This window comes from Serinus canaria, chromosome 3 (assembly GCF_022539315.1).
Source record: "Serinus canaria isolate serCan28SL12 chromosome 3, serCan2020, whole genome shotgun sequence".
Lineage (NCBI taxonomy): Eukaryota > Metazoa > Chordata > Aves > Passeriformes > Fringillidae > Serinus > Serinus canaria.
In genome coordinates this window covers 81188823-81201587 of record NC_066316.1, presented here as the reverse complement: position 1 = coordinate 81201587, position 12765 = coordinate 81188823, and the positions used below count along the sequence as shown (strand labels likewise).

The window sequence follows — 12765 nt, the reverse complement described above, 5'->3', positions numbered from 1 at the left end:
TGGGGGAAATCACCCGGGAGATGTTTTAGAGAAGACTGGACGTGCCACTCTGTGCCACGGTTTAATTGGCATGGTGGTGTGCGGTCACAGGTTACACTCGATGATCCCATCCCAGAGGCCTTTCCCACCCTTAACGACGCCGTGACGACGCCGGCCCCGGCGGGCGCGGCGGGCTCCGGGCCGGCGCGGCGGCGGTCGGGAGCGGGCGGGAGCTGTGACGTGGCGCCCCAGGGTTGCCATGGTGCCGTGAGGGGCCGCCATAGCCACGGCCATGCCGCCGCCCGCGCCGCCCCCCTCTCGCGTCTTCGCAGAACTCGACCTGGCCCCGGCCCCGGAGGGACGCGTCGAGTCTGCGGCGCTGCCCGGGCGGGAGGTGCATGTGAGCGGCAGCGCGGAGCTGAGCGCCCGCCCGGACCGGGCGCGGGTGTCGCTGCGTCTCAGCAGCCGCAAGGAGGCGGCCGAGGCGGCGCGGAGCAGCGTGTCCCGCCGGCTGCAGTACATCGCCCACACCGCCCGCCTGCACGGCATCCCGGTGAGCTCCGCCGCCCGGGGCCCGCTGAGGCGCTGGGGCGTCCCCGGGGGAAGGCGGGGGGGCAGCAGGCGGGGCAGTTCCCGGTTCCCGGGGCGGTTTCCGGTCCCACTCGGCAGCCGGCAGGGTGCGGCGCCGTCCCGCCGGGGCGGCCCTGAGGAGAGGCGCCCGCGGAGGGCCTCGGTGCCGGCGGGAAGCAGGGGAGTGACGGGTTTGGAGCTCTCGGTCCTCTGCCTTGGGAACCGCTGGGAAAGCCTGCCTGTCTTTGGAAGGCTGCGGCCATGCCAGCCCCAGCGGAAAAGGTGGAATGTCGCTACCCGGGCTTTTCAACAGGTTGCTTGTTGAGCATGTGAAAGCCGTCCTGCTTCCACTCCCACGGTGGTGGAATCGCCGTCCCTGGAGGCGATTAAGGAAAGGCTGGACGTGGCTCTCAGTGCCATGGTCCAGTTGACATGGTGGTGTTCAGTCTAAGCGTGCACCCTATGATATCAGAGGTCTTTTCCCACCTAATTCTGTGATTTGTTCGTGTAATGCAGCATTCGCCCGTGCATGCGGGTGAAACGGATAAAGTTGTACACAGCAGCATGACCTGTACCTGTGTGTGTGAGAGTTACTGTGATGACCAGAGCTTAGCAGCAAATAACAGAGCTCTTTCCTCTCTCTCTCTTTCTTGTTCTACTTAAGTAGAGAGGTTTTGAAAAACATGGGATATGATCAAGATAGCTGAAGTGACAGAAGCCCCTTGCGGACCCAGAAAGTTTCTTTACCACAATGAGTGTTTTAGCCTCTTGCAACAATGAAAAAAGCAAAGACTTACTTTTAAAGCTCTGTCCAAACAGTAAATGCTCCATAAGGGTGATATTTGTCCTAAAAATTGTGCTGATGATGTTTTTGAATTTTGCAAAAGAGTTTTGGACAGTTTTCCACACATAGGGCTCTTAAAAACAGAAAAAAAAAAATGGTCTTTTATGGAATAAGCAGCTGTTTTGAAAAGTTACTTCTTACTGAAGCTCCCCTAAGAGGTTTGTGCCTTTTGAGTGTATTCACAGTTAAGCTGGGGGGAAAGGGAGATGTTCGAGTTTGCTATGAAGACCAGATTTTTCAATGGAGTGAAAAGGAATTGCAGAAGGGTTTCCTGATACTGCATGATGGTTCAGTGCAAGTCAGAGTTAGTAAATGCAAAGTAAGAGAGTAAGTAAGTTACTTGGCCTAAACAGTGATGTGCCCACAGTGAAATTGCATGCCCACATTTCAGATGCTGCATGCGTTTGAAAATAAGTACTGGCACCAGCTTTCATCCCCCCAAAAAAATAGCATTCCATGGGGTTTTTTTGAACTGTCACTGTAGCATCTATACAAATTGTTCAGGAATAAAGAAGCCGGTAAAGAAGACCACTTAGCCCCTGAAAAAACTCATATGGCAGCTCTGTGACTAGATGACACAGGGACATGGAGGCTGCTTTAGGCTAGGTATTGATCATGGCTGGGTTCATGTCTGTCCCAGGCAGCATTTGTCATGGGTTCCATTGCCATTGGGATGACTCGTTCAGCCAAAATTGGTGCATTTTTGTAAGGGATTACAGGTTAAATGCCTTCAGTGTCTATTCAGTGGGTTAACAGGATTTTGGAGCAGTGGAGAAGAAGAGAAAGAATGGGAGAAGACAAAGCAATTCAGCATGCATTTGTTCTTATTAGTAGAGAAAATGTTAACCTTTGTACCCCCCACCATGGTGAGCCATCAGAGTATGGGGCAATTTTGTCCTGACTGTAATTAAATAGTTCTTCAGAACTTGGCTGTATTAGAAAAGGTAGTTGCAGATATTTACCCTACAGTGAATCTGAACAACTGACTTCCAGTTTTGACTTGATACTGATTGAATTGGGACAGCCAGGAACATCCAACATGTAGTGGCTGGCACACAACAAGAGTAGGCAGGGTGTTAAATAGGTGAGTGTGCTTTAGAGGGGCTGTGTGCACCACTCCAGGCTAGAAAAAAGGATTGCAATCTGAAGTACGACTTGGACAAACAAAGGACTTTATTTGGGTTTATAACAGTCAGGTTCAGAAAAGTATTGTGAGCAGGCAAGCAGGGTGGAGAGTGGGCTGTTTTTACAATGTGAGAGTATTCGGTGTCTTATTATAGTTACAATAATTTCGCAGTAATCTTTTTCTCTTTCAAAGATGCTGTGTGTTGGAGAATGGAAATGTTCTTTCCACTTAGTTGAGAGACTGTGAAATGCTGCCTGAGTTGTGGGTTTCTCAGTGTTAGCAAAGTGTTAGCTCTAGGGAACTCTGAGAAAAACAACATGAAGTTATTTTTTTTCAGAGTAGTTCCCCACGGTATAATTTTTAGTGCTTTGTTTCATCCAGTTTTAAATCACTCTACTGCAGGGGCTTTTATTTGCCTTGCAGCTTTTCCACTAACAACTCTCACTGCTGGCAATTTGTTCTTAACTGCGTTTGCTAACTTCACTTGCAGCTAATACCATTCTAGACAACTGTAAAATTAATGTCTCTTCACAGTCCCCATATGGTTCTAGTTGTTGTGAGCTTATCTAAGGCCTCTTTAGAAATCATCTAACTATGCTATATATTTATTTTAATTAATCCACAGAACAATTTTCTTAACCCTTATTGTTGCTATAGTAGGAAGTCTGTGAGATGGGAAGTGCATAACCTTTGCAGCAGCAGGAGCTTGCATTAGCAGCTTCTCAGGAGGCCTGGGGGCAGCACCTGATTTCCATATACATTTACACAGGATTTTAATCAGAAATAGATGCACATAATGGCATTTATTTATAGAGTGCTGTAAGTATATGCAGCACTTCAGAGCAGAGAATGTGGTTTCCCCATTGATTTTACTTTCCCTGCAGCCTTCAAAGCCATCTCCCTTAATCAGCCCAGCTGCTCAAAAGCAACATTTTCTTCTCTTTCTCTAGAAGCAAACAGATTTTATATTTTCCAGCTATGATTTATTTGGGGAGTGGTGTGGAGATGACACTTGTTTTCTTTAATGGCTATATCTGACTGTTGGCATTGGCACCATGTTTAAAATAACAGTGGTAATATTTGTTGTACCTGTCAGAGTGTTATAGAACAAAACAAGCCATCTAGCAAAATATATCTAGTAGGCTCTGGCTTGGAGATTGTCAGAACTGGGATACCTCCCTTGGATTTATGTGCAATATTCTTCATATTTCAAAACTTATTCAGGAGTCACAGTTATGGATGCCCATCCATACAATCGGTTAAAAAGGTTTTAAAGTTTGCTCACTTAGTTGCAAAATCTTCCAATGACAGTATGTCCCTGGCTGAAGGTAAAAACCTGTGCAAGGCATCGCCTTTTTTTACACTACTACATATTTAAAGAAACATCTCCAGAGTACCCTGCATTTGCTGAGTACAAATCTGCTTTTTGTCTTTTTTGTGGTAAGAATATTACATATACTGTTATATATACTGCTACAAAAACTTCTGTTATTTCTTCTTTAAGCAGCAGAAACTTTTTCACTATGGGTTTTTAGGTTGTAATTCTGTCATCTCATGCCAAATAGACCAGACAGAGTGTGGAGATGAGAGGCTGGAGCGCAGCTACCCAATCCCAGAAGGTGCTCACCATCCTTAACTATCTGGAGACACTGTGGATGACTGTCAGGAGACAGGAGTGTATATCAAGGCTCTTTTTAACCATTTCCATAGTGCCAAGAACAAAAATGCCATGATCAGATGGAAGAAGCTAACTCTTTTGATTGTTCAGATATCTTTCTTTTTGATAATGTGAAGTTATACTGGATATATCAGTTCAAATGTACAAGTAGATTTTAGGAGACATTTTCAAGTGTCTCCAGATATTTTTTATTTACAGTTACACATATCAGCATACATTACCCAATGGGCATTAGCATACATTCCAAACTATAAACGCTTTCCCTTGCTCAGGCTTGGCTTGCGTGTCATAAAAAGGTCTCATAGTTGTGTTAAGTCATTAGCCAGGAGCAGAACACAATTCTATGTGCAGATGGGCTGTTCTCTTAGTGTGTTGTTGCATACTTTTCTCCTTGAAGTGGGCTTTTGCTAACTTACCCATTTATTTTTTTCCTGTTCTCTTCTGGGGAAAAGAGCAGTCATTCCTATAACCAGCCAATGTTATGAGGGTGGACACAGTGGTCCTGTGACTTAAGACACTATTCAGAAGTAGCAGATAGGAAGAAGGGCTATAAAAGTTTGTGTTCAGTTGAAAAGAGTGAAAAGATAAAGCAAAGGAATTTCTAGACTTGATATGCTCTATGGGATATTGACTATCTTTTTTATTTTTGTTTGTTTTAGAGTGCCTGAAGCAGTGATGTGATGCCACATAAAAAATTTGCTTTGTAAGCAGAATTCACAAGTGTGATTCTGTTAAGTTGTTCAGTGGCTTCTGGGGTGATTGAGATACCAATATTGTTATATTGGTTTAATTATTTTTTGTGATTCTTGGCCCACAGATTTAGAAAATAGAGAAAGTTATTCCAAATGTCCAGAACACCTGAAGTGCAGCTTTCCCTAAGTCACAGTGAAAAGTATTTCTTCTGTGGCTATTGCAATCAAATAGGTATTTCCTCAGCCAAACTATGAATAGTAGACATAAACAGTAGGGAAGAAAAATTTTTGGTTTTGAAGTAGTCTCAGCCTTGATTCCAATTTAAAATTCTGTTGTCTCCAACCTGTCTTTTTCATATCTTTGTGTGAACAGCCACAAATGGAAGCGAAGTATCTAACAGAAAATATATCACAGAAGGCCACCTTGTTATGACTTCAGCAACTATTTCATCCATTTATCTTCAGTAGCACATACAACTACTGTCACATTTGGTGGGATTAAAATTAGCTGTGAAGGAAATTTTGTAATACGTGGTGCAAAATGATCTTTCACTCTGTAATATTGATCTTGCCATAGCGCTTGATGCCACGGGATGGCAGTGTCCTTAAATACACAGGAACCTTGGGAGGGCACAGCCAAATTCCAAGGCTTGGATCTGCTCAGCAGGAAAGAGAACCTGTTTTTAAAAAGGATTAAGGAGAGGGGACAGGGGAAAAGAAATGCATTTTTTCTATGTTTACAGAGTTGTAGTAGTTTGTGTTTTCTGTGTGGCAATTTCTATAAGATACATGAAACCTCTGTGGGAAAATCTTTCTTGGCAATTGCAATTGAATTCTTTCATAAATAGTAAGATTTACCCCATCCTGTAAATTAAATGAGCTGTTGGTGCTAGACTGTCTTGATCACTCTTTAGCAAACCCCAGCCAGCCACATAAAAGAAAAAATACAGCTTTTATGGACAATTGGCCCTTGCTAATCCTTGCCCTTACTAGAAGAGACTTTCTGAAAATATCTAAAAATAGTGCTGTTGTGCTTAAATTTGAGCACTACCAATCGATCATGATACAAAGTTTGACATTTCAGTTTTTTGTAGAATTTTATTCAATGGTAATAAAACCATATAATATTTTAAAAGGAAAATGCTTCTCATAGTTAATATCATTTGCATAAACTTATGCATGCGTGCATGCTACATGATAAACTTGAAGACTTGAGCATCTGTAGGAAATACTCTGACACAAAGCATCTTTTGAATGTCAGCATTGAAGAAAATATTTCCTATGCACATAAATCTAGTAAATAAAACTTCTTTAGTAACTGGAAGGCTGGATGTATGTTTTACTGCAGTTCATAGGTGTTACATGCAAAGCTGCAATTAAACTGTAGGCTGTGCTTTCTTCGCTATAATAAATTCACATTAAATTGTTCGTTCAAACTATTTACTGGCAGAGCGAAACATTACTGGGTGAAACATATGTGACTGTTAGACCAGTAGCAAGCTGGTCAGATATTCACATGTAAGTGCAGTTATTCTGTATCTTCCAGAGTTCAGTATCTTATTTATGTGTCCTACAGGATTTGCTAGTGCTCTGTGCAGCCATTATGTTGACCAGTGTAGCTGCTGTTTATGCCGAGGCATCACTGGTGGAACAGCCTTTTCCAAGGGTTGCCATTATTCCAGAATAATAGTGGTTGAATCTTTGTTCATATGACCTTGCTACAAGCAGCTGCTGCTGCTAAATATCTTAAAATAAGGGCCTAAAAAGCACTTCTCACATACTAACTTTCTAAAAGCAATTGAAGCTGCTGGATTTCTTGTACCAGGTGAATTTACAGTTACACACTATACACACAGCTTCTACCTACCAGCTGCTTTATGACCTAATTGTTCTCTTCAAGGGAATAGCAGCAAAATCACATTCTAGAGCTACTGTATAATTGACTTAGAATAATTCAAGAAATCTTCAAAATCCAGCTAGTTTTTAACTGAAGATATTTGCATGGAAAATTCAAAATTCCTGTTGCAAAGTCATAAGTAATATGCCAAAACAGTTCAGCTTTTATAGGACACCATGTACATGCAGCAGATGCTTAATTTCTGTCTTTTAAGGTTATATTCCTCTACTTTGTTTTAGGAAGAAAATATGACTGTAACAGAAGATTTTAGTAGAGAAGAAAATACTTACCAAATGGAAGCAGAGGTATGTATTCAACCTAACCAAAAATAAAAATAAAATTAAAGAATAAGAAGTGTGTCAAGGACCTATAAAAATTTGCAGACTATCTTTTCTCAGTCCAAGGAACATAATAGCAGCATAGTCCAAAAAAACTGTTTAAGGACTGCAGTTTATAGCAAAGTTCACCTGCAGTCTTCTGTTGTGTGCAGAACTCATTTTCCTCTCAGATTAATGTGTCCTTTTTAAATGTTACCTGATGCTACAGACTGGCATATTTGGTTCTGAGGCAGTGTAAGCAAACCAGCAATTCTGAACTTTCCTTCTCCTATAGCCCTTCCTGCCCTCTGCTTCTTGCAAGGCATTGATGAGTTCAGAAAGCTGCCTCAGTTAATAATCTTTTTTTTTCCCCCAGCTCAGCTTTTTTTTTTTTTTTTCATTATTTTATCCCCTTGAACTGGGAGCAAATGCAAGATCTGCTTAGGCCACAGTTGCAGAGCACCTGGACTTTGGTTTGTTCTGTACAACTCTGCCATCAGCTTGCTCTAAGTAAAGTAAAGGTAATTGTTTCCTGGGTAATTGGCTCAGAATTTTGTAGGTAAAAGGTGCTCTGTGAAATGCAGATATTATGGGAATAATCTCATTTACTTCATTATCTGCTAAGGAAAGTATATATTTGCACATTCATGCCATAGTAGGAAATAAATGCTGTGCTTGAAACATTCTCTGAGGGAAATTATGTGTGTTCAGTTAATGTATTTTTTAGACCATAAAACTTTAATCACTACCCAGCAAGTTTAGAGATCCTTAGAAAGTAAACCTGGAAGCCTGCAATAAAATGATAGCTGGTTTATAGAGCTGTGGTTTAGAGTCCCCTTAAACAGGTTCAACCTCCTTAGTTTGCTTGCTTTAAGGCATATTCTCATCTAAATAAAACCAGTAAATACAGAAATTATTGAGAATTTGGGGAACAAAAATTGGATTTTAAAATGAGTCTTAAGATACTTAAATGGTGTGCATTCATGTTCTGAATGACTTCAGCTTTGTCGTGGAGAAACCTACTACCTTGAGAGCTTAAATCACCATGTTTTTTAGATGACCTATACTTAAAAATTAATAAAACCCTATTATTAATTATTATATGAATTATTGTTTGGGCTACAGATATGCTTAGGCTTACAACTTCAGTCTTAAGTGGTAGCTTAATCAATTTTCTGTCTTCTGCTATTAGTTTTTATACAGCAAGGATCATATGTGGAAGGCTAACTGCTTAGATTTAGTGTTGATTTGTAAGCAGCTTGGACCAGCTGTAATTGCTGTTGCAAAGTTGTGTGGTTGCCTGGGGATTGGAACTGGAAGAATCCAGCAGCAGTGCTGCTGTTTTGGCCACCCTGCCCACTGAGGTAGCAGTGTGGCCACTGTTAATACAGAGATCAGTCTATCCTTGTTTCATAAGTGCAGCTTCATAAACCAGTAAGGTTCCATTGACAAGCATGTTTGCCTATTTAGCAATATAAATGAATTTAAGACTCACTTCCACTCACTTCCCTGTTAAAGTTTACCATTATATCTGTGTTATATGTAAAGTCTTGGACATCCTGTTTTACTTCATTCTGTAAACTCTTTGCCATTTGTCTCCTGTAAAGAATTTTTAGAAGACTGAAAAATTCCCAGGCGTGTAGCTATTTAAAAGTATAATGAAGAATTCTAGATATTCTTTCAACTGTAAGGAGATAATTTTAATTCATGCTATAACAAAGGAAAATATGTAGAAGAATGAAGTTGTTTATAAGATCACAAAGCTTTATAATATCTTTATCATAATAGTTCATTTATTGCATGATGTTCTCATGGGAGGAAGGTTATGTTGGTTTTGTGCATTTCTTAATACATTTTTCTCCTTAACTTCTTGTCATTTGCAGCCTCATCCAAACCTTGGAATGTCTCTATAGTTTTGCATAGCTTCATGTTACTTTTTTCACACTTTTTAACCGTAATAACTGACAAAGTTAAAACATTTATTTGCATTTTAATGCTGAAGTATTCTCTCTAATTGTAAGTGGAACGTATTAAATGTAGCTCTAAATGAAAATTTTTATTTTTAAATTTTTTTTAGGAGGGGGAAACAGTAAAATCAGCTATTGCTCAGTTGTTTTCTGCTTCTAAGGGTATCTGATCAAGTGGGTTTTTTTTAACAGTAAAGTTCCTGAGTGCCCAGAAGTGCCCCAGTCTGAGCAGTTTATCTCCTGTTTAAGACCCATAATTCTTCTGTTTCATCATTTTTTTTTTGTTTCATCCCCTAAAAGAAACAAATCTTGTAAATGCTGATGGCAATCTGGAAAACACTATGACAGTCCTCATAGTGAGACTTTCCACAAAATACAGCTATGACAGTTTCCTGGCAAAACTTCCCAGGGGGATGTGTGCTTTTTATATGTACAGCAAGAACTCCCACTGAAGAAAAAACTGCAGGGTAGCCTCATCTTCAGTCTCTATTTCATTGACACTGCATCTTTCAGAGCCACTGAACCAGTGCAAGGATCCAAGCCAGGATAAGGTTCAGGTACTACACCAAAAGGCTATCAAGGGTAAAAAGATGGGAGCATTCATTACTTTTTACCTTACTCTGCATATGAAGTAGCTCCCTCCTCCCTCACTGAGAGACTCAGCTTCCTTGAATTATCTCATTGCACAAGGTAAATCTCTGGTATGCACACAGGAAGCTGCTGCAGTGCTGCTGACATGCTGCAACTGGGATTTCTATGTCATATCTCTTCACTGGGGTAGAGTGATGCATAGACTGCAGCAGCCATGGGGGCAACTGTATGTCCCACGTGTTGGCAATAGAATTTTCTTTACTGCAGGTTTTTTCTTCCACTCCTGTGGAAGCTGTATTAGTATGCAAAAAGAAGGGAGTTGAGGATAAGAGAGAAGGTGAACCTGACTCATGGTGAGAGCACAGTACATGAAGTAAAGATGAAGTTTTAGGTTTTTTTAAAAAAAAGTTAGGGATCCAGGATTTCTGATTCCTGAATGCTGTATCAGCTCGGTGTCATTGCTTCCGTCCTGGTAGCTGTGCTTTGCCACAGAGAAAAGCTGGCTTCTGCCTGGAAAGCTGCTGCCTGGCTGGACTTTCCACCAGAAAAACTGTTGGACTCTGGATCCAGGGCTGATAGTGATTGCTGCTTCATAGCATTTGGGAAGGACCTGAATTCCTAGTGCATTTTCACTGCACTGGTTAGTTGTTTAAATTGTTTTTAATCCAAGTCTGAAGTGCCCAGTTCCCTCTCAGCACTGCAGTGAGTCTGTTCAGACAACACAGGATTTGGAGCCCACTGCAAGCTGATCTGGGCTCGGTTTAGCTTAATCTCATAGCTGAGGCTTCTTTAATCTAATGCTTGGAATTAAAATGTATTTTTCCTTCATGCACAAGGTTTTCCACATCATTTTGTATGAGCTTCTGCATAATTAACATCTAGCAATCTAAGAAGGGACGAACCAGGATGCATCTAGTCATGTGCACCCAGAGCACATTCATTCTTCACATTATCTGCATACCAGGAATTCTGCATTTCCTCAGGAAGGGATTTCTTAATCCTCAGTTTTAAACTATTTAAGAACTTCTTTCTGTTGCAAACCTATTGCTAGTCTGTAGGGCTATATAGAAGTCTTATAAGTTCATAAATGTTGGAGTTGTATATGGCACTGGTATGTTTAGTTACTTTGTAGATGTCTGGCCTTACACCGATTTAAATAAAAGTGCTGAGTCATCGTGGAAAATGAAAATGTTACTCATATGATGTCTGTTCGCTCACTCCCAGGTCTGTATCATATTCAATGATTTTGGAAAAATGCAGAATGTTTGCAATCTACTCATTGAAAAGTTAGGAACCTCTGTTACCATCAATCCACCTAATTTCTACCATACACCAGAAGCCATAGACACACTTCGGTAAGTTCTCTCTCACACCAAAAGTCTTACAGACTCAGTTAATATGAATACATAATTTATGCTGTTTGCACTGGGAGCAAGTAGTTTCCATCACACCTATTAATATTTATGTTAGAGATTTCAGTATTTAAGTATAACTTATGAGTTGATGCTGAACAGCAATTAGAAGATAGAATTTGTTCTTGTCCCTGTGCAAAAGCAGAATGTAATAAAAATTATTTTCTCACTGATTTCCACTGGAGTACAATCTGCTGTGAATCTTAGGTCAACAGAATTTGTCTTTGATTACATCATCATTTGTAGATTTCATTTGTATTTATTCATGAGAATGCAATTGTGTTACCAGGTGCTGATAATTTTAAGTACCTTTGCCAATTCCCATTACTATTAGCTGACATGATCTGGAAAGAACCATGTGTGGCACTTCTCAGCATCAAAACATGCTGTCCTAAGCTCACAATCTTGATCTGTTTTAAGCATTGACTATTCACAGTCCAGGCTTCTCTCATTAAGTGGGAGGGACAGAAGGAAGTAGTCTTGGTTGGGGTTTTGCCTCTTGTAAGAAAAGAACTGCCTGGTCCAAGCAGCAAGCTTAATTAGCTGCTGTTAAAGGTTCCAGAGATGCCAAAAGTGAATGTCAGAGGTATCTACAGGAGATCAGGAAATCTGGCCCTTGACGTTAAGCAGGTGCTAATATACCTTGCAGCTGAGCCACTGAAATGCCTGGAGCAGGGGTTGAACTCAGGTGGATGCCTGCAGCATGCACGTGTTAGAAATGCTTGATCTCATCAGAATTAGTGAGGATGCTGACATTTCTTCCACACACTGTCCCCTCAATACCCAAGCTGTGGCTCAGAAGCTGGGGAAGGTGATGTGCCTTAGCATCTCTGCAGTTACAAAACCTGCGACATTAACAACAAAAAGCTTGGCGGGAACACTGGTACATCGGTTGAACCTGCTTGTTATTGTGCTGCTGCTTCCACCTCTCAGCCGCCAAGTGTGTGTCACTGCCGTGGGAAACACGCGCCGGAAAGCCCAGGAAGTCTGTCAACTCTTTGGCCAGGCATTGGGAAAGCCTTTATTGATAAAAGAAGAGGAAACAAAAGAATGGGGAGGCCACATAGACAGTCACCTGTCACTCTCTGCTGATTCACAGACTCTTCAAGAAAGAATCCAGAATGCTACTGCTTATGCGTCGTGTAGAGTGTTTGCTGCTTTTGAGATAAAGGGAAAAGAAAACAGGAGAAGCAAATTGCCCTAAAAACCTTCAAATTCTACACATCTTAATAAAATTTTTATGCCTTCTTGTGATTTCTGATTTTTTTTTACTTCATTCTTGTGGTAAGTTAGCCTCTAAAATTAAGTTTACAGTTAATTCTGAAAGTACAGTTCACAACTGCTTATTTTTTTTCCTGGCCCCTGTCAAACAGCAAGATATTTGATGTGCCAAACGTTTGGCACACCTGGCTGAAACTGTGCTATATCTAAAACTGCACTTAGCTTTCCTCCCAAAACTGGAAGGAAATTAATCCCCATTGCTGAGTTGTGATAAACTGAACGTGCATTGTGTTTTTTTCCAACAAAAGTGAGTGTCCAACATAAAACTTGCTAAGGACTGTTTTATTTCATCATAGGAAAAAATATACATTTTATCCTGGTGTCTGTTTGCTCAGTTTTAAAAAGGACATCTGTTATGTGGATGTACATTACATGTAGACACTGAAGTACTCAGTCATGAGGATAGAGTTT

General features: G+C 40.9%; 1 protein-coding gene across 1 annotated transcript; it reads left to right on the top strand.

Annotated features, from left to right (window-relative positions):
- Nucleotides 1-258: 258 nt before the first annotated feature.
- Nucleotides 259-12327, top strand: IRAK1BP1 (interleukin 1 receptor associated kinase 1 binding protein 1). Its single transcript, XM_030236487.2, has 4 exons — nucleotides 259-532; nucleotides 7026-7091; nucleotides 10886-11016; nucleotides 12007-12327. Exons 1-4 carry the CDS (start codon nucleotides 272-274, stop codon nucleotides 12275-12277), a joined length of 729 nt encoding a protein of 242 aa, XP_030092347.1. The 5' UTR covers nucleotides 259-271; the 3' UTR covers nucleotides 12278-12327.
- The last annotated feature ends 438 nt before the right edge of the window (nucleotides 12328-12765 follow it).

Bases quoted from the DNA above. Each gene is read 5' to 3' on its own strand.
- IRAK1BP1 (XM_030236487.2), top strand. From the start codon at position 272: ATGCCGCCGCCCGCGCCGCCCCCCTCTCGCGTCTTCGCAGAACTCGAC. The intron at 7,092-10,885 runs GTATGTATTCAA...GCTCACTCCCAG, and splicing joins CTTACCAAATGGAAGCAGAG to GTCTGTATCATATTCAATGA. The intron at 11,017-12,006 runs GTAAGTTCTCTC...TCCACCTCTCAG, and splicing joins GAAGCCATAGACACACTTCG to CCGCCAAGTGTGTGTCACTG.